Source organism: Thalia democratica, chromosome 7 (genome assembly GCF_965202585.1).
Source record: "Thalia democratica chromosome 7, ktThaDemo2.hap1.1, whole genome shotgun sequence".
In the NCBI taxonomy this organism is placed as follows: domain Eukaryota; kingdom Metazoa; phylum Chordata; class Thaliacea; order Salpida; family Salpidae; genus Thalia; species Thalia democratica.
Genome location: NC_139171.1, coordinates 24,111,377 through 24,133,742, shown reverse-complemented (window position 1 = coordinate 24,133,742; position 22,366 = coordinate 24,111,377). Strand labels below are relative to the sequence as shown.

The 22,366-nt window shown below is 25.3% G+C and overlaps 1 protein-coding gene across 1 annotated transcript; it reads left to right on the top strand.

The window, feature by feature from the left end:
- Positions 1–445: 445 nt before the first annotated feature.
- LOC145841201 (GTP-binding protein Di-Ras1-like) lies at positions 446–4,328 on the top strand. Its single transcript, XM_082948569.1, has 4 exons — positions 446–586; positions 1,248–1,448; positions 3,688–3,858; positions 4,044–4,328. The coding sequence occupies exons 1-4, from the start codon at positions 446–448 to the stop codon at positions 4,326–4,328; spliced, it is 798 nt and encodes a 265-aa protein (XP_082804695.1).
- The last annotated feature ends 18,038 nt before the right edge of the window (positions 4,329–22,366 follow it).

The window sequence follows — 22,366 nt, the reverse complement described above, 5'->3', positions numbered from 1 at the left end:
CCTACACAAAACAAGTAATTTTCTGAACAATGCTTTTTATTCTAAGTTTGTCAAGATTTTTTTTGTGTGACAGATTTTTATTTCCTATTCTGTGTACTAAATGTTGAATTTCTAGTTAAGCATACTAGTTTTAGATTACTGAGTTTTTTTTTTATCTCCAAATCTTATTACTAATTATAGTTATGTACTATTTAAACAAAGTTATAACTTTTGTAAAAGTTATTTGAAATTTTAAAAGTTTTGTATAAAACTTTAACAATTGGTAAATTGAAGTGTTTCTTAGTCTTAGTGTTTTTTTTATTGTAATGTGTTAGGTCGATAAACTATGCGAATTTTAAGTTATAGTTCTGTTAACATAAAACATTAAAATTAGTCGAAAAAATAAAACAATTATTCGAAACTTTTTTATTACAGTTAAAGTTAAAACTAATAAAAACGTACATAAATGTTGAAAACAGTCAAGAAAAGTATTGAGGACAGTTATCCAATAAAAAGACCTAAAAGTTTTAGAAAAGAACTACTGAGCAGGATTCCATCTTTCGTAAATAGAAGACAATCCCTACCCGATGGTTGCACTTTTGATAAGGTATGTTTTGTAGATCATGTCAGCTGTGTATTGTAGTCTTAATTTAACTTCTACAGTGTTTTAATTTTTATTTTTATGAATAGTTTTATTTACATATATTTAAATAAAAAAAATTAGTCCACATTTAAAATAATATATTAAAATACATAAGTATTAAGCTTTATTATCTTTTATTTTAATTATTTATATTTTAATTTCTTTTTTCAAATATCTTTAAGACCATTTTTATGCAACAAAAAAACTTTCTCGAACGAATGAAAAATAATTGTATATTATTTAAACACGTATATTTCTTTGTAAAGTGTCCTTTAAAGGAGCGTACAAAACCAATATTTCATAATTTTCAAATATAAGAAACTGTTAAAAATCAGATAAAACACATTAAAAAAAAAAATTTTTAAACAATTTTTAAAATTAAAACAATCATCCTAGATGTAGTACGTGTTTGCAAAGCACCTTATATTAGAAAATAAGTTATATTATTAGATCATTATAAATGTTTTAATTACTCAAACTTTAGTGGTAATAACCTCACAATGTTAAATTATTTTTGATGACTAATTCAAACATATATTGTTTGTTTAATTATAATTTTTTTCTCGACAAAACCTTAACAGAAAGTAATTTAAAATAAGTTCTTATGAACTGATTTTTCATACAGAAATTAAACACGAAAAATGGACCAACACCATTAGAACGATCAAAGGAGAGAAAGTTATCAACTCATCAGGTAGAAACTTCCGAGTACAGGGTCGTGTTGTTCGGGGACGGGGGAGTCGGAAAGAGCGCCCTCGCGTGGCGGTTCCTGAGAAATACTTTCAGGGAAAGTTACGTCAAAACCATTGAAGATACATACACACATGTTAGTTCTGACAGTCACATTCCTTAAAGCAACTAAATTTAGGTTTTATATTGTTTTTTTGTTTTTAAACTTAAAGCTCATATATTGTTTTTTAAGCAAAAGTTCAACAAAATTTGTATTTTATAAAAACGTTAATAGCAATAAATTTTTAAACCTGTTTACTAAGTTAAGTTGTTTAAAGCTGATAATTAAAACAATCAAAGAGAGCTACACATATCTAATTTTTAATGTATGGTTATAACGACTGAATTTAAATTTTATGTTGTATTTTAATATACTATTTATAGCTTCTAGTCAGAGTTAAACAGGTTAAAACATTTAATTTGATTACAAAATATATTTTTTGTAACAATTAATTGCCATAAACTCTTGATTATGTTCACAAATTTAAGTGACTACAACTAAAAATTGTCTTGTTTATTGTCTTATCAAAAATTTTTAAGTGCTAAGTTTGCAAGTTAGGTTCACATGAACTCTAAAAGCAAGCAAAACATTTTGTATGTAAATCTCAACTATCAAATGTTGTTGTTAAATGTTGCTTGAACTCAAAACTATTAATGTTTGCGCAAAACGTTCTTGTAGTTGTTTGTTTACAACATTTAGAAAAAATTAAAAGTTCATTCAGTTGTTTTATTACATTGAACAGATTTTAGATATATAATCTAAACGGAAATTACTTTATAGTTTTACCTAACTAAATTTAAAGAATATTTTTTAGTTGAAAATTTCAGATATTTCAAACAACATAACAAAACAAAAAATTTAATATTTAGCTTATGTTTATTTATAATAATATATACTTGATTTTGTTAAAACGTCTTAAAAATAACTACTTGCTAATAATAGGTAAAATAGTTTTTGTACAGCCTATTATTAAATTATGTTCAATAAATCGAAAAGAAATTGTAAAAACTACATTTTAGAATAAATGCAATACTGTAATTTTAAACCACAAAAAGTTTTGATAATAAGCTTGCGGTCGACAAATTGAAATAATTTATTCCCTTATGGGTAAAACTCAATGAATTTCGTCTGCTCAGTTCGATTTGCTGTCAAGGTGAAAAAATAAATAACATTAATCAAGTTCAAACTCTTTAACATTTCACTTTTTTTTTTGATCTTAATTAAGCGTCGTCTATTTTAATATTCAATAAATAGGTAAAAATTTACGAGATTTAAAAAAAATGAATTATTATTAAAGAAATTTGTTTGAATTTTTCTAAAATTATTCAAGAAAGTTAGTTAGTATTCTTTTTTTATTAATTTTAGTTATTTTATTCTTAAAATATATAAACAACTTTGTGTTAATTAAGTTGTAAGTAATAATTTAACATTAAAAAAAAACTCTATCATTTTTATGTTTATAAACTTTAAATTTATGTTGCTTAGCATTAAACAGATTAATGAAAAATTCACATTTTATTTTGTTTAAAAGAACGTAAAACAATATTTATTTACAGATGTCAATAAAATGTCATCAATCTTTTTAACAATATAATTTTTACCAAGGAGTGATGAACATTTCTTTCATATACCGTTATGTTATACTTGATACAAAGTGTTTTTTAAAAAATATGCTATTTTTAAGACCAAATAGTTTTAGTTAAACTAAGTTTATTAGATAGTTTTTTGTAGATAAAGCAGATCACAAATATACATTGAAAAATAAAAAGATCAATTATTTTGGCCTTTATGATATATCATATATTAAAATCAATATTTTAAGTAAAAAGTCAAGGTTGTCAAGTAATTAAACATTTTAATTAAATTATTTGAATATTCTAATGTAATTTATATATCTGTTCTAAGTTCACTAAATTTTGTAATGATAATATATGTAATTTTATAATATCTATCTAATAAGTTGATTATTAAAACACAACTACATATAAAATTATTTACGATAACTTCAAAATTTAATAATTGTGGTATTGTAATATGTTTTTATTGATAAGCTTGCAGTTAAATTTGTGCGTTAAATTAAAAAACAAATGAAAGTTTTAATTTTGAAAATTATAAAATTATTTACATGGTAGCAAGATGAACAAATACCTAATATTCATTAATGACTCAGTTCATAAATCAACAACATCACATCATATGATAGTCATAAGATGATTAAAATCAATTACTTAATTTATATTTTGTAGAACTAAGACGGTTACAGTCACATATACAATTTTGGTGTAAATTTACATACGTAATTTTTTATTAGGACGTCATCACGTTTACCTAACAGGTGATCAGTTGTGGCAGAAATGTTTGCACTCTTTTAATAACTGATACAAGCGGAACACACAATTTTCCTGCAATGAGAAGTCTTTCAATTACCAGAGGCAACGCATTTCTACTTGTATATTCAGTTGCCAGCAGAAAATCTTTTGAAACAATTAGCTTCATATACTATCAGGTTTTAAAAATTTAAAGTTTTCTAAACAATTTTTAGCACACATCATTAGTTGTTTACATTTTAAATATCAGTGTTAAGTTAATATCTTTAAGTAAAGTTTATAGAAATGTTTTAAATATATAACGTTAAGGATTAACATCTCAAGAGTAATTTGTATGGTAACAGTATTTTTTCATATATAACAGATGTTGAAAGAACGAGGCACACTGACCAACACACCAATCTACCTAGTAGGCAACAAAACAGACCTGGTAGGTGACGAACCAGGCCTAAATATCAGAGAAGTGACACCTGAAGAGGGACAGGAAACGTCCACAAGATGGGGTTGCGGCTTCATTGAGACGTCGGCCAGGGACAATTACAATGTGGACCAACTTTTCAGGAGGCTGCTTGCCATGGAAACCTCCCGGTCACTGTCACTAGAGGCGTCAGAAGCAGCAAAGGCTGTCAGGACTTGCGTAATATCTTAAATTATAGACTTTTTCATTTAGTTTCAAATACCTTTTTAATTTTAAATACTTTAATATTAAAAACTTTTGAATTGTTAAGTAAATGTTAAATGTTTAAAGAAAAAAAAGCAATTCTTATTTTATTATTATTGTAAAAATATGAATTAAAAAAAAATTCTAAAGTAAACTAGTTTAAGTCATGCATTTCAATATTCTAAACTCTATAGTTTAACTGCAAACTTTTATTTAGTTTAACAAAATGTTTTTTTTTTTTACAAATGGATAATATTTTTTTAAGCTTTATGTGTAGTATATACTTTGTAAAATGAATTTATGTAAATTTTTCATCCAGGTCTATCTATATTTACTTGTTTCAAATATAAAAAGGTCATATAGAGTTTTAAACATTTAAATTATTTTTTTAACAACTTTTAATGATGTTGAAGCTGGTTTTACCTCATTTTAACTTAACTGTTGCCTTAAACAATGTTTTTAGATTTCGTTCAATTTCTAAAGTAAATCTTTATAAAAGTATACTTTTTGAAAATGATTTTTTATAAAACTTATGTTGTATACTTTGCTAGATTTGAAAAGTTCAATTGCAAAAACTTGTTAACTTTTTTTAATAAATAACAGCTCATAAAAATTTTAAAGTAAGCTTTGTTTATCTGAAAATTTAAATTGTATCGAGCAGCATTGAGCGAAATGTTAGAATAATTAAATTAAAGTTTTACGTACTTGCCCTAATTCATGTTACAAAAGCAAAGCTGACATATGCCAGATCAGTAATTACAGTAAACTCTTAAGTAAGAAAGTCTTCTAGATTAATGTTCAAGTTTGAACAAGTATAATACTTAGAGTGTTATTTATAGCAGTTTAAGTATTTTAAACAATTGGTATAAAAAAAGTCATGTTTTTCTAGAACGCACTAGTAATTTATAACTCACGCTATGATTATTTTTTTCAAATATTTTTACTTTTTGTTGTTTAGATTTATAGTAAAAGTTACAAAACTTTTTTTTTAATAGCTAAAAATGTACCTAAACTAACTATTTTTTTTCATGAAATAACCGAAGTTAACACCACATTAAGCTACCAAAACACTATTAAATAAGCTAAATAACAGTAGAATTTATTGAAATCTCATCATACATTTTTAAGTTTTTTTCTACACCAATATTTTAATTACCTTGTTTGGTTGAATTCTTTTAAAGTTAATAATTTTTAAGTGTAAGCCTTAGTTCTAGTTCTAAGTGTGTTTGAATACTATACTATTCTTAAAAACTTTTTAATGGAAGGAAGAAAAACTTTAAATGTAATATGATCTTTTTTAATACCTATTAAGATTTTTTTTTGTCCTAAACTAGAGATTTGGAAACAATCTTTTTTTTAATTAAATAAAATTTATTAATAATTTTTACAGTTATAATTTAAATAATCCGAAAAAAATCTTAACGAAAAATAGGATAGAGAAAAAAAAAACAAAAATTAACAAAATTTAATACATAATCTATCAAGTATGTAATATACTAGCAAATCCACTACGTTGAATTTTTAATGTATCAACTACTTAAATTTATAATGACATAAATTATTACTTCGAGCTTAGCCTATCAGTTAAAAATAAAATCGATACATGTGCAAAATAGTTTACGAGCCATATGCTTAACAATTTTGGTTGAAAAATATAAATTTACTTATGTTTAAGAAAAACTAATATTTCAAGTTTTTATTCAAGTTTTGTTTAAATTTCTAGGAACTTTTTTTTTCACCACAATATTAATCACTTCTATGCATTTTAAAAGCTCAAATAAAAGTTAAGCATCATATGTATGTTCTTTTTTTTCAAATAAATTATAAACTAAATAAATGTTGGCGTTGTTATTTGTAAGAAAATAAAAACATTATAAGTTTTCTATGGCAAATTTATACCGACTATTAAAACTAGTTCAATGTCGATTGCGAGAAACATAACAATTAGGGTTATCAGTAAAATCATAAAATATGTTTATAGTAAAGACTTAGGAATTATCAAGTGCAGTTTTTTTCTAATAAAAGTATAAGCTTTAGTTTAAAACATTAGTGCTTAGTTTATAGACTATACAAAAGAAAAGTTTAAACTATATTTCAACTAACTAATAAGAATATGTTTCTGTTATAGAGTTACTTTTAAACACTGAAGACAAATAAGCAATTTCCGCTTCATGTTATGCAGTCATTGTTGTTTTTCAAAAAAGTATATAACATAAGCATTATTAAGCAACAAATTTTTAAGTAAACTAAGCATTAATTAGTTGTTTTTATTTTCTGGAAAAATGTTTAATTTAATCAATTATAAGTTCAATAGATATCTACTTAATTTAATTAGTTATTAATTCAGGTTTAAAATGTATGTAAATTGATAGTTTTTACTGAAGGACTTAATAAAACCTTACAGCTATAATATGAATTATGATATAAATGTTTTTTTTTAAAGTGTTTAAAATGTTTGTAGTAACTTTCTTACCATTTGTTCAAACTTAAGTAAAACAAAAAACACTACATATCATCATGAAGCACCCTTTTAATTATATGTACATGAAAATGTGGAAACTATTAAAAATTTCAAGGAATTGATTGTGTAAATTTATAAATACATAACTTTTGAACTCGTCTGAGATCAGCAACACGTTTCTCTTTTTATTACTTTGTAATAAACTATACATACTTTTCGTAACTAAAACAAGCGTTTAAAACAACCCCTTTTAAATTCAACAGATAAACAAGTTTAGGTTGAAAATTTTGTAAAGTAAATATTTTATATTAAAGAATTTTATGAAATCTTTAAAAATATTATGAAATAAGATGTTTATTTTTATACATAAATTATTAAAAAAGTGTTTAAAATTCTTATAGTAATGTTTTTACTACTTGATCAAACTTAAGTTAAATATACTTTTGTTGCAAAATACGTACAAGATCTAAATCACCCTTTTATCTATATGTTTATTAAAATGTGGAAAAATTTCTCATTTCAAGGTATTGATCGTGTAAACTTACAAATACATAACTCATGAACTTGTCTGACATTAGAAGTAAATTTCTCTACACTACTTTGTAATAATGAGTGACTAATTTACAACTTTCAATTACATTATTTCTACTAGTTAAAGTTGATGTATGCAAGTTGTGCAATGAAAATATGTTAATTAAGTTCAATGCTTATGTTTACAGAAGTGTTTTGTTATATACGTTGTACTTACATGAACAAATTGTCATGCTTTAAAACTTTATAATAGAATAACTTTAAATACAACTCAAAAATTTGTACTCTAATATGAACACTTTTTTGTTATGTAATAATAGTTGGTATTAAAATTTATGAAAACTAACTTAAACAGTCAACAAACATTTATAATTATGTTCATTTTGTAGTTGTAAACTAACTTTAACAAGTAAAAAGATTTTAAACTAATTTTTTTTATTTAACTAGAAACTACAATCATTATGTTGAATTTTTAAGCTGCTAAGCAATAAATCTAAGGATTTAAGAACTTTTAAAGAACATATTTTAAAAACTCTTTTAAGTTTTTATTTTCTTTTAACGAATCTAAATAAAAACACTTAGTTTTAATTTAACTGCAGCATTTTACTTAAACTTAAACGTTTTAATATTATTTTTTAGCTTACAACCACTCTACTCCTAAGATATTTATAACAATTTATTAAGGCTAAAATTGCATCACATTTTATTCAATAACAACCAATAATAACTAAAATTGATTATAAAAAAAGCATTTCAGCATATTTTTAGCATACTGTTTTTTGATTTTTCTAGTCTTTTAACTATTCAATGTTAGTATTCATTAACAGCTATTCGAGTAATTAATTTTACATTGTATTAACCAAAACACTATGGTGGATATGTTTCTATATAATTTTGGCGTTTGAATAAAAGTAAATCATGTTTTAAAATGTAAAAAAAAAAGTTTAATACTATTAGGACAAAGTCCATAAACTTTTTATAGTCATACTTTACCCTTTTATTAATTATTTTACAACAAATATAAGTTGACTAACGGTGTTTAAATAAACTTAAAACTAAACTTCTGTTATAATAATGAAATAATATAACAATGGAAACAAACAGATAAAACGACATGATTAGCTTTTAAATTAAAAGCACGAAAAGTTAACATTTAATTTTTGGATTAATTTATTATATAATATTATACAGGACTTAAAACGAGATTGATTATGTTAAACGAAATTGCCGAAAAAAATTAATTAAATTATATTTTTGCTCAGCGGGCCACATTAACATGCTCGCGGGCCGCAAAATTTTCTTTCGCGGGCCGCATTCCATTTAAAAAAGTAATGTATTCGCGGGCCGCAGTTTGAATCTTAAAGATCGTTCTTGTAATTAGTTTGTAAATAAACTCAACCAAGAAAGATATATTCATTTAATAACTTGTATCAAATTGGAATACTTTTTAAAAAAATTTCACATTTTCTTTAACAGTTATTAAAAAAATATCCAATTGTTTAACTACTTGTACTGTTTTTTAATTAAAACAACCTACATGTATATGACTTACCTACACTAAAAAAAAACAAGTGTTCAAAAATACTAAACTAGTACTAATTATTTTTACTAGTTAGTACAAATTATAATTTGTTCTTTTTAGTTAGTTTATTTGGAGTTGAAAAACTATAAACTTTGATTAATATCAAGTGTTTTAGCTAACACTTTTAATATATTGATACTAACTTAAACGTTTGTACGATTTCAAAATTACCTGATTTTTTAGTAAGTCATAAGTTTTTAAATAAAGGAAAATAAGGTACTGTATTTTATTATTTCTTGTCGTTCTAGGCTTGAGCTTATAAAGTTATAAATCCATATCACCTTGAAATTGAGGACAAACGATTTCTTTAGCAATTCAAATACGCTTTCAATGTAAATTCTACGTTAAATATAACAAATAATTTGAAAAATGCTGCAAACAATTTAGCAAATATTGCTGCCATTGTTGCTCAGTTTTGTAAACTCTTTCGCATTTGCTAATAACGGCAAACGTTTTTTGTTTTTAATTATTTTCGATTTTAATAGTTTGGAATAATCGAAAATACTTAAAAACAAAAAAAAAACGATAAATAAGAGGAAAATTTTTGCAACTGTCGTAAAAAATGAAATATCAAAATACATCTGGAAACTTAAAAATTGATTATAAAGTAGACTGGGAAATTATCACCACATTGGCAAATCCAAAAACCTACAAAGCATTTGCAGTACATCAAAATGCATCTCATCTTAAAGTTTACTTAGTACTATTAACTACATTTTTGTTTAAGCAATGTTTACTTTTAAAACTAACTAAAGACAAAAGAAAGCTACATATAGCTTCTTTTTATTATTTTTGTTTGTATATTGATTTTGATACTTAACTAAAATTAAAACTTCACCATAAATTTAATCTTAATATTAAAATTAAATTTGTTTTCAATTAAAAATTAGTTTTTATTTAATTGTTTAAATGGTATTTCCCATGACTATTACATATCTTTTTAGATTTTTTATTTAAGCACTGACGAGGTCTTTGACCGATACTTAGTTTGTAAAATGGAGTCTTGAAAGAATAAATTCACTATTTCTCCAAAAGTAGTTGAAACCTTTTTTTTTTTTTTACGAAAATCAAAACATATATTATAGTTTTTATACTAAAAACTTGTAAAAACTCAAAAAAAAATTTACCAGTTGAAATTTACTGTCTTTGGTTAAGTAGACTTAAAAAAATTGTTAAGTTTAGTGATGCTGTTTTTTTAATATTTTTAAAGGATCATTTCACTACTTTGATTAGTTTTGTTTATAAATGCTAACCAAAACATCTCTCTCTGCATCAAGTTCTACAACCGTCGATTAATATTTTAAGTTCAACAAACTATTTAATTTTATAGGATGTTTATTTTACAACTTAATGTGATCAATTTTGTTGAATTTTAAAGATAACTAAAAATTGCAAGCTTGCTCAAACGGTTAAACTATTTTGTTAAAATAAATTAAAAAAATAATACAATTTGGAAATTTTTTCTTCGAATCTATACTCGAACAAATATCATGTTCACTTGAAAATGAATATAGAGCCAGCAGATAACTAGTTGCAGATAAGTAATTTTAATACTTATATTCAATTAGGTAATTTATTAAAAGTGTGTGTCACTTCAGTATAAGTTTTGATAATTGTCTAGCATGATGTCCCACAAATATCAGATGAAGATTCTAGCCTAGTATATTCAGTTTAAACAGATACTTTTTTCTAACAATCTATGTACATAACTAAAAATAAGTTTATTTGTTACTAACTAAGAAAACTTCAACACTTAATCGCTTATATATTACAGTATAAGGCAGGGGTCGGCAAACTGCGGCCCGCGGGCCAAATGCGGCCCGCGAAGGGTAAATCTGCGGCCCGCGAGCACGTTGTTTTTTTGAATGGAATGCGGCCCGCGAGAGAAATTTCTGCGGCCCGCGAGCTACTAAATGTGGCCCGCAGAGCAAAAATAAACTTCGGTGAATTTTTTTTTTGGGAACTTGGTTTAGATTGATTAATATCGTTTTAAGTCCCTGAATAACATTTTAAAACAACTAAAAAACTATATTGCTTTGACTTGAAATTGTTAAAAAGACAGATTAGCATTTGACAAGTGATTTTCTATCAGTTTCACAATAACTTTCTTATTGCATCTGTAAACTTTTAGCGGAAAAAAGAAGTGCTTGGATGCAGTAGGTTGTTTATATAACATTTATTTAGTTATTTATATAACAAACTAAACGCAAATGCTTTCCATGTAATGCACAGTACTTAACTAAAATTTCTTTCTGTATAGTTCAGGTTTTTTGTTTAACATGTAATTAGTACCTAAATTCTTTTATAAATGTTTTATCACAGTAATTTATATCTAAGTGTGCACAAAAACATTTTAAATAGCATAATAATAAATAGGTTTATTTTATTTTCCATTTAAAACATATTAAATTTTAGAAGGATTGTGTGCAATTTAAATTAATTGCTATAAACACCAATGTACACAGATGTTTAGGACCATTTTTTAAACCATTTTTTTAAATACTTAAGTTAGATTAAGTGAAGTTTAATCATATATATAACTTCTTTTTCTACTTGAAAATCTTAGTGTTTACAAACACTTTTAAAACAGTATATATGCAGAAATAAAAATTTATTTGTTATGTAAATTGGTAGGTATACAGTTTCATTTTTCAAACAAAAGTTTTTGGTAGATCAAATTTATTTCTTTGCTTTTCACCCTAATATACATATATGCTATTTTTTGTAACTACGTATTTAAGAAAAAATATTATTAATGATGGTAAATTTAATAAATTTAAAAGTTGTTAATCAAAATAGTTCAAATTCAAGCAATTAAGCAACTTAACTTTGCCACAATATTGGACTAAGTCAGTCATAGAATATTTTTCAAATTTCAGGCTAATTTAGACATTTTTTTAGTATTTACCTTGAATTGTTTTTTTTTGTTCTAAAATTTAAATCTAAGTTATCAGGCTAGTTTTTGGCACTCATTCAAAACTTTTTTGCTTTAAAAAGTGGCAAACAAACTTATGATTTATGTTTTGTTATAATCACAGTTGTGGTTATGATTATAATATATTTTAAGTCTTGCAGCTGCTATACTTTGAAATATTATTTATATTAATTTATAAGTGTGAACAATCAGTGTTGACGTAATACCTTGAATTTGACAATTTGCTTATAAAAACCTGGAAAACCTGGAGATTAAAAAAAAAAAAAATTTTAAATGTTTTTATCTTTTAAAGCTACAGATGCAGAAATGAACAATATAATTTTTTCGTTTGTGATTCAAATGATCCTTCCCTTCATTAGTTTCATTAGTAATTCTTTTGCCATTTTTTGCGTTATTTGATAACTTAGGATACAACTTAATTTACAAAAAAAATAACAACTTCAATCAAGCTATTGCACGCAGAAAACTTTGATTGTAAATGTGCGTTAGACTTTAACTTAAATTTTCTTGAGTAAGTTTTTTAGAATCTAAATTTAATTTATAACTATTGAAGGTCAAAAAATTGTAGAAAAAAAAATTGTCTGTGGGTTTTATTTTCATCTAAAAAGTCAAAATATGTTATTAGTTTTATGTTTCAAAGGTTCGTTTATCTGAAACTCCAAAAGTTTTGACTTTGTTTCAAGTGTCATTATATGGCACCACATTTCATAGTTAACTTGTTTTTTTTTTGTAGTACCAAGTTAAGTTGCTCACACAAATGTTTTAAAATGTTTTCAGTTCAAACGGAATCTCCTTTTTATTAATTATTTTCGCTACTTTATAAATGCCTTGAAAAAAATTTCTGATCAGTCTGTAGTTACTGAAGATAATCATGCGCTTTGTTAAAACTGACGTAAGCATATTTTCGTTTCTTGCAATAACTCCTAACCAACGTTTTTATATTTTTATAGTTCGTCTTACATTTCACATTTACTATTTATAAATGCAAAATTTTTATTGCGATAAAGATTTGTTATAATGCTGAAAAAAAAACTTCTTTTTATTAAAGGGTTAAAAATTTTTCATTTTTTCGTTATAAATATTTAAAAAACTTAAATATACATTCAAGCTGACTTATAACGTTTATTTAATCTGTTAATAAACTTCGTTTTTTTTTGTAAACTTTGTTATAAACAGGATTGCAAAAAAAAAAGCCTAGTTTAGAAATTTGTGTACTCAGACTAAATTAAACCTGTTTAAGACATTGTTAAAAACTCAGGTCTGTGTGAAATTTATTTTTCAAGTACTTTAAGTAAATCTATCAATGCTCATAATAGTTTTATGATTGTAGTTTAATTTATTTATTGTAATTTATTCTAGGCTACGTACATATTTTGTACTTTTTAATAATGATAATATTTTAGTTAGTTATTTAAGCTTGATTAATAGCAATTTTTAAGCTTTTTTAACTTTTAGTAAACTTAGACTGGTTTTATATTACTCAAACATTTTTAGTTGTTAAAGTGACAACTATGTAAAAGACTAGTTAATTAGTAATAAAGAATTCGAGCAATAATTGTGTAAAAAAAAAGTTTTAGGTTTCTTCAATACAAATAGGTTTTATTTTTATGTAAACTAATTACTGAATTTTTTAAAGAGTGCATATTTTTAAAAACTTAAAATTTATTCTTAATAATTGACACTTTTTTATACGAAAAATTAGTTGATAACATAAAAGAATGTATAAAAGTCACTCATAAAGTAATTCAAGCTTGGTTTAAAAAAAAAGTTAAGTAAATATTTAGTTAAACTATTAACTGAAAAAATAGTACATAGTTTATTAAGAATTAAATATATTAGTCAATGTAAATCCTTTTTTTTTTTATAAATAGTCTATGTAAAAATAAAAGCAAATCCAAATAATAAACTTAATAAAAGTTAACTAAAAGTGTGACTAAAACTAAAACCAGAAGATTATTTAAATGTAACTAAAACTAAAACTGCGGCCCGCGAAGATTTTTAAAACTTGAAATTTGGCCCGCGAGCACCAACTGCCTGCCGACCCCTGGTATAAGGCGTTTTTATCGCTTTAAGTTTTATGTATTAATCTTGCTTTTACTAGAGTTTAACTACATATTACAATTGAAATGAATATTATTACAGTATTTAAATTTCATTAGTTTATCTTTAATGAATTAAGTCTTATTTATGTGTTTATATGGCTTGTTTAAAAAAAGTATCTTTTTAGACTAAACATATCAGACTAAAATAATTGACCTTTGGCCTTAAACTATGATCAAAAAAGACATTAAATATAAAAATATTTAGCTAACTTTATAATTTTAGCTCGATATTGGTGCGATATCATGCTAGGTAATTACCATAACAGCTCAGTATCAGTTTTTACAGTTGCCTCGTTGATGTTTAACTTCTTTAAAATCCAAGACCTTTTTTCACGGAAAGTTTGGGGCTTGTTTTTATCCTTTTTGAATGGCTTAGATGTCAATTTTTGTTTAACACAAGCCTGGATATCCATATTTGGTTCAAACTAAGGTGTTGGGTCAACCTAAGCTCTTTGTACCTCCTCACATCATGATGAACATAGGTTGTTAAAATTGTACAATTTTGACGGGCATTCTTTGACATATAGCAATTTAAACTGATGTTTTCCTAAACCTTTGTTAGTTGCCCAGATTAAATTAAACAGGCCAAACGATGTAACCTATTAGATAAGTTTTAACTGTATGCCGTACTATGTACTGAAAGGTATTTTTTACACCAGGTCCTAGAGCTAAGTAATTTGAGTGTTTTGTTTTTAAATACTTGAAATAGAACTTTTTAGTATATTTTTTTTATGTTTCATCCCATTGAAATTTATTAATTAGATAAGGCCCATGGTAAAAATCATTAAATTTTAGTTTATACTATTTCGTTAAGATTTTAATGAACAAACTTTGATTACAAAACCGAATATTCTAAAATAACTGACAGCTTTTAACTTTATTAAAGGAAAATTTACCGTGTACCTGAGCAAGTGACCGAGTATTATTATCCTACTGAGGTGTCAGACGTTCTGATCTCTGGTAGAATTTCTGCAAAATTTTGGAATAGATGTGAAAGTTTTGACCATGGTGTGTCATTAAGTGTTTACAATATTTCAATAAAAATGTTTTTTTGATAATATTTTATTATATAAAAACGGAATTATATAAAAGTTATAAAAAAGGCAAAAATAAAAAAACAAGTATCTTAATAAGCCTAATTTCAATAAAAATGTTCTAAATGACTTTATATTGTACCTAATCGATGTTATTGTTTTTAAATTTGAATGAAAAAGTTTTAAAGTTAATGAAAACCAAGTTCTTCAACAGTTTTTTAATAAAATAACAAAATATAGAAACTCAATTAACTAAATCTTTTTCAAAATTTATAAAATACAGCCAGAGACTTTTATAAATCGTAAAACAATCCTGAATTTTTCGGAAACATCAAAACTATCCTGAGTTTGAAAAACATATTTATATGTCCTGTGATATACTCTAAGTCATCTTCAGATTTTTCAAATTTTATAAATTTTCGGAGTATCATGAGTGAGAGGCAACCCTGAAAATTTTACTTGAGATTTTTAAAATAATGGTTGGCATTCTTTGAATCAAAAAAACGGTTCTGTAATCCTGAAGTTTTAATATTTGTTGAAAATTATAAGTAAATCAACATACAAATTCAATAGACTTAAAAAAAAAGATTTTTAACATTAGTTACATAGCAATTAAGTATTGAAATTTCAACAGCTCACACTCATATAATATTAAAAATAAAAGATTTAAAAAATTAAATTAAAACTAACCTTATTATCAAAAAAATTTTTTTTTAAGTTTTCAATTATTTAAAGTCAATAGAGCGACCAAGGATTGCCAAACGTTTATCAGAAATCGTTTCAAGGTTATCAGAATTTATTTAAGATTTGTATAAGTAGAAGTTATTGAAATTATTTTCTATTTTAAATTTAACTTAATATTTATCTACTATAGTATAACAATGTAAAAAGATAATGTAAGGCTAATTTAAATGTGTTTTTTTTTGTAAAAGTTAGATTTTTTGATCAAAAAAAAAATCTTTAATATTTTATTTTCGTCAAATCGAAATTTTATTACTACAAATGGATTCTTTGAATTTCTAGGTTTTTCCAGGTTTTTTAGTACCTTTTTTAAAAATCAGATATACGGGATCATCATATTAATATTTAGAAGGAACCGGGTTTTTTTTTAATTTAGGATCCGGATTCGGATGCTGTTTATAAAATAGTATCCGGTCGGATATTGTAAACAGAATAAACAATCCTTTTAATACAAAACTTGAATCAATTAAAAAAAGTAGTCATTAAAGGTTTTTTTCAGATTCGTAGTTTTGTAAATTATTCTTTTTTTCAAAGCTTTGGTTCAAGTTTATGTAGTTTTGTTTAACAAAAGATGCTTTAAAATATATAAGCAAACTAATCAATTATTTTTTGTTTTGATTTGATATTTTGTAAGGCTTCTTTAATTTGTTTTCCATCAATTTTACTATTATGGTTAGTTTTCATTTCACAAAAATTGTGTGCTTCAGCGACAATATTAGCTTTAAAACAGGATTCAGCTTCTTTACTGATTGGTTTATGTTGTATTGTTTGTTTTATAAAGTTTTTAAACCCTAAATAAGTGATATCCTTTTCAATTTTCCGTGGAAGCACAAAATTGAACCCAAAACTTAAAGCGTACAACTCCTTTTCATCTAGTTTGTAATTAGAAAGATTGATTACGTTTTGTTTTGCAATTGAACCAAACTTAAATTCATTTAACTTTTTCAAATTAACTGTGTTTTTAGGTTTGTACTTTGATGCTACTTTCTGTATAATTTCATTAACATACTTTAAAAATTGATCACAATGCTCCTTTTCTAACTTTTGTTTTACTAATTTAATATCAGAATCAACAATGATTTTCAATCTTTTAATACTTTCTTCATTTTTATATATTTCACTTTTGATAAAAATCTTTTCCACTTTATAGTTAGCACTCAATTTTGACTTGAAGATTCTTGCTATTAAGAATTTTGGGCATACCATTTTAGATGAACAATCCTTTAGAAACTCTACTAATAGTACTTTTTTGCAAATTTTGCTTTGAGTATATATTAGCTTACTGCATACAATTTGTATATTTGTTTATATACAAATACAATATAATCTGTAGACAGTTGAAATCTAGTTAATTTACAGTTTAAAAGATGACAAAAAAATTTTCATAATTTAAGCAATTTATTTCACCTAAATGACATAAATTAAAAAAAACAATGAATATAAAAACAAAAAAGTTGAGTTTTTTTGAAAATCAAAATCTGCTAAACTACCTCAAAATATTTAACAGCAGCTTTTGAAACCAGTCTTCTTTTTTTTTTAATTATTCTACGTTTTCAAATTTAGTGTTCAATTTATAAACTTTTACTCAAGAAAAGATGTTTAAAAACGCCAGATTTATTTGCTTATTCATTAATTAATTAAAATGAATAAAATAAGACAATAAGATAATTTAACAGTAGGTTATGTATGTATAAAAAACATAATTTATATAAATATGAAGAAGTTTATTCATAAATAATTTGACCTATTACTAAATAAACCATGAACATCTTAAACATACTTTCAGCTAAATTTAGGATTTCAAAGCCATTTGGACCTTGTTCTTGTCTGATTCCTGATCAAAACCTTAGCTCACTGTAAAGCTGTAAATCAATGAAAAAGTTTTTCCGGAGCGTTCAAAAGAACTTTGGACTACTTATATATTAGAGAACAAAGTAATTTGGTAAATCCTTCACCGACAACTTAGTCTCGTTCAACAACTATTCGAAAATGAATGCACTTTGCTGGTTAAAAAGCTCCACAATTGCTTTTCTCTTTTGTTCTCTTCTTTTTGTCCTCTTAGGCTTTACGATAGAACAGTTAGAATCTTTTAAGGCCGTTACTTACAACCGACGGCATAAGGTTAGCGTCAAGTTTTTTAGCAGCAGTCCATGTAAGAGAGTGCACTACTGTTCGACTGAACACCGTTGCCAGGATTTGCTTTTTCATAAAAGTTTTGTTAAACGTTCTGGACTCTTTAAATTATTTTATTATCTTGTCCATTTCTTTTGTGTCGGCCGGTGCGCCTTAAACAGTTTCATATAGTTTCTTATAGTTTCATCAGCTCAACAATCCTTTTGTTGTATTCCAAATAAGGAGATCTGACTTTCACCAATACTTTGCACAAAAGGTTTTTATACGCTGTTTGAATATCATCTCCATCGTTGATGGCTTTGTAAATAGCCTTGACAAAATTTCAGCTGTTTCCATCTCGTTTTGTTACTACTCGCCAGTGATCGATTTCAATTTTTTCGTGTCGATGAAAATGGACGAGGTTTCGCTGACATTCTTGTTGGTGACGATTTTCATAGAATGTATTAAAAAGCTAATAAAAGAAAAATATATTAAATTAATATTTAGAAACAATTGTTGATAACCCTATAGTGTTTATCAGAGTTATGATAAATAAACTGTGACTAGCTGACAAAACCAGACTTTTATCTGACTACACATGATTGTTATATAGACATGCTAATCTTATTTTGGAACACTACTAATAGTTTAAAGTAGTCTTTGTGTGGAATTTCTATTATGACATTATAAATTAACATAGGTGTTTGTTTTATCTCAAACTTGATACTATGTATTGTGCAGCATTATTTTTAAGTGTTTTTTGGTACTTTCATCACTCATACTAGTAGATAGTGTCACAATAAAGACTCAAAACAAAGTATATTTTGATAATTAATAAATACAGTATACAAGCATGTTAACTATTTTATTTAAATAAACTCTGTCAAAAACTGTTTAAAAAATAAAATCACTAGTATTCCTTTTTGATATTTCATAACATTGTGTAGTAACTCAAGTGGTACTGTATTTTATTGTTTAAACAATATAGTTTTAGACAGTAGTTATTTAAATTTAAATATGTTAGTAATTAGATAAGGTAAGTTAAGCCATATTTTAAGTGGGTCGGCTGCAGTTGTAAGGCTTTGTTTATGTTTTCATTCATAACATTATGAGAATTATTTATGTGAAAATGCAGCATAATATTAAGAACAATTACTGAAATACATAAAACTAAAATTAAAAACAAGTTTAAATACTCCAAACTTGAAATTAATAAAAAATTTAACATATTAGCCAATCAGAAGCGACGTTATAACTGCAGCCGAACCTTAGAACTACTTAAAATTCAAGTAGTTAACAAATTTTGAACAAAAAATGATTTGTTATTAGCATGAAGTAGTATGGTTTAGTTTGAAACAATTTATTAACGTGATTTCTATAAGGTACGCGATTTAAGAAGAACGCACCCGCATAAGGTACGCACTAAATAATAAAGACCCGCTACACAATTTTTTACAATAGGGCATTTCCCTAAAGTGAAAAGTTGTTGGGAAATTTTGAGATCAATGAAAAAATGTTTTTTAAGGACTTTTGCACAAACAACAAAAGCCGTCCTTTAGGCCACGTCCTTATGCTGGTCGGCACCTAATTAGTTTTTTGTTTGATGTACGAGTAGCTACGCACATTCTTTTAGTATGTTTTTTTTTCTTAACATCTAATATTATATACTTGTAAGTATCCAGATGTATGTTTGATATTAAAAATAACTGAATTACAGTAAAGTTTTATGTTTTATAGTATGTATCCATAATGTCATACTACAAATTACATAGTTTTGTAGTAGACAGTCTTGTATTATTCTATAATAAACACTCCACTTACTGTAATTTAATAATATAATTTGATTGTCCCCTTATGAGATAATCGCACTGCAAACTTTTGCACAAATATTGAAAGCCGTCTTCCAGCGCCGGTTACTATATGAATTTATTTAAGGCTCTCAAATAATACAGGATAATTTTCTACAAATTTGAGGTACTGGAGTAGATTACTTACTGAGGTATAAGTTTCGTTAGGCTTGTCTCTACTCTAAAGTATTCCGTCTACATAAGTAATATAATTACAACTTAATTTGTATCAAAAAGTTTGGGCATCTTTTAAATTAGACTCTAATAAATCAGACTGTTTTTTCCACAATTTTTCAAGTAACTAAGTAAGTAAATTTTTTTATTTATACCTTCTTACTATTATTACGTCATGACCCTACAGTCTCATACAGTATAAACTTAATAATTTTTACTTCACTTGTATATGCATACTATGTTTTGAATTATAAATAATTAAATTTGTTTTGAATACCTATATATTTTTAAATTAGATAAAACAACTTATATATTGCTGAATAACACTAAATATTTATCATTATATCGTTGCGCTGGTTTATATGAATGTTTTAGTTTTGTATCACAAACAACATATGTATTTAATTATAAATATAAAACTTTAAACTTTCAAGTAATAGTTACAGCTCAAATAAAGAACCCATTTATAGTCTTTATGAGTTTAGAGGTCTCTTTTAAATTCAGCCATTATATATAACTTTATTTAACAATGTGTGTGTTAAAATAAATAAGTAATCGCAGGTACAAGCTCTGTAATTTTGATAAATTAAATCAAATAACGTTACAACAACTAACTACCGTTCTAATTTGAGGTTATATTTTAGTGGTTTTAAATAACAATTTTTGTATTGCCATAAAAGCCAAGGTTTAAGTCTACAGGATTGTTAATGTATATTATATACAGTGTTTTCTAATATCTTATATCCAAACATAAATCTGCTGTCAACTAATTTGAAGGACACTAGTATCTATAGTTACGTATGTATGATTTTCATACTCTCTCTCTTGTAACATCTTACTGCTAGCTTCAGCAATTTTAAGAACAGTAGAAAGACGAAAACTAGCTTTCGATAGCAATCGATAGCTGCTTCTGTTTTCCAGTTTAAACTGCGGGCTCGACAAACACTTGTCGGCTTTACGAATGAGTTTGCTTAGGTCACGTGTCTTGTTATGCATCTCTCGAATCGTTGCATAAGTTAGCACGCAATAGTCATTTTTACTTTTTCTGATTTAAAGGATCAAAATTAATTTATAACCGATATTGATCTAATTTCCTTCAGATGAATTGCTCGAGTTGTTCGTGTTTAATTTATAACTACTTCTAAAAAATATAGTAATTCATATTGAGAATTAATATGCTTAACAGTTCTTTTATAGTAACTCTCATTTTGAAAATCGTCAATTACTCAGTCAACGCTTAAACATTGTTCGTTTGAAATCTCTTGTTATTTTTCCAAATTTGCGTTGAAAATCTCTGAAAAGAAACAAAAATCACAAAACTGGGAAATTCCCCATTGTTGATACAAGAAGCTTCTAGCTGAAGATGACAATTGTGTTGAAATATGAAATTTTTCCAAGTTATGGCAAGTAGAAGACTTCAAAGTTGGTCAAACATTTGCTCATCGGCTTTCAAGTGCAAAAACATTCAAGTTTGAAAGGTATTAGAAAAACCAAATAGTTCAAATTTAAAGCTCTGAAGTTTTAAAGCTCCATTTTTCTTATTTTTCATCGTTTTAATAAATTTTTTGGGATTTTTTAGCATAAAGTGTTCCGCGAAGAACGATGGAAATGCTGATTATTAATTATTGGCAAGTTTAAAAAGAAAGAGAAAAAAATTCTAAAAAAATGTTTTACTCATTCATTATCATTCATTTTTGTTCCATAAAAATGTGCATAAAATTAAATAACTACAGTCTTTTTTTGAAAAAGACAACTTTTTTATAAAGTATATTAATTTAATTAGTTCTTTAAAAGTTAACTAAACATTACTTACTTTGACTAACAGTTTCATTAGTACTTTTGTACGTGTTAATACAGTTTGTAAAGTTAAGCTAAATCTTGGTGTCCGTATAAACTTTTATTCATATGTTTATTGCAGCTAAGGGTTCTCTTTAATACTAGTTTGAAGTATTGCTTAAGTACTACACAAATCAATAATAATTATAAATTAGGTTTAAGTAACTTTCAATAGAATTTTTTTTTTTTTTTGAAATTCACGCTTATTAAATATAAAAAACCGTAAATTTTTAAGAGTTTGTTTAGCTTTTGAAAAGACTAAAAAACACTAATATATAAACTAAAAAGAAAATTTATAAACATTAATTCACATAACTAAAATAAAAAAAATTACTCCATTAAACAAGGGGTAAATTTACTCCAGGTTAAGAATCGCTGCCAAAGACTGAAAATATTTAATTTAGGCAAATGTTCTTTAGTTCTTGATTATTAAATGTCTGCAACATACTTGTTCAAACAAGTTGCTTAATTTAAACTTAGTGAAGTAAAGACTAATTAGAATTTCATACAACTTTGTTTTTGTCTCAGTTTATCCAACATCTTTCACTAGTTTTCCTTATACAATAGCTTTAACTTTGTCTTTATTGGAGTAATTGCAATCTCAGTTTTTCATCTATATTAAATAACTAAACACAATTCAACTTTTATTAGACCTCGAACACTTCGTTTTA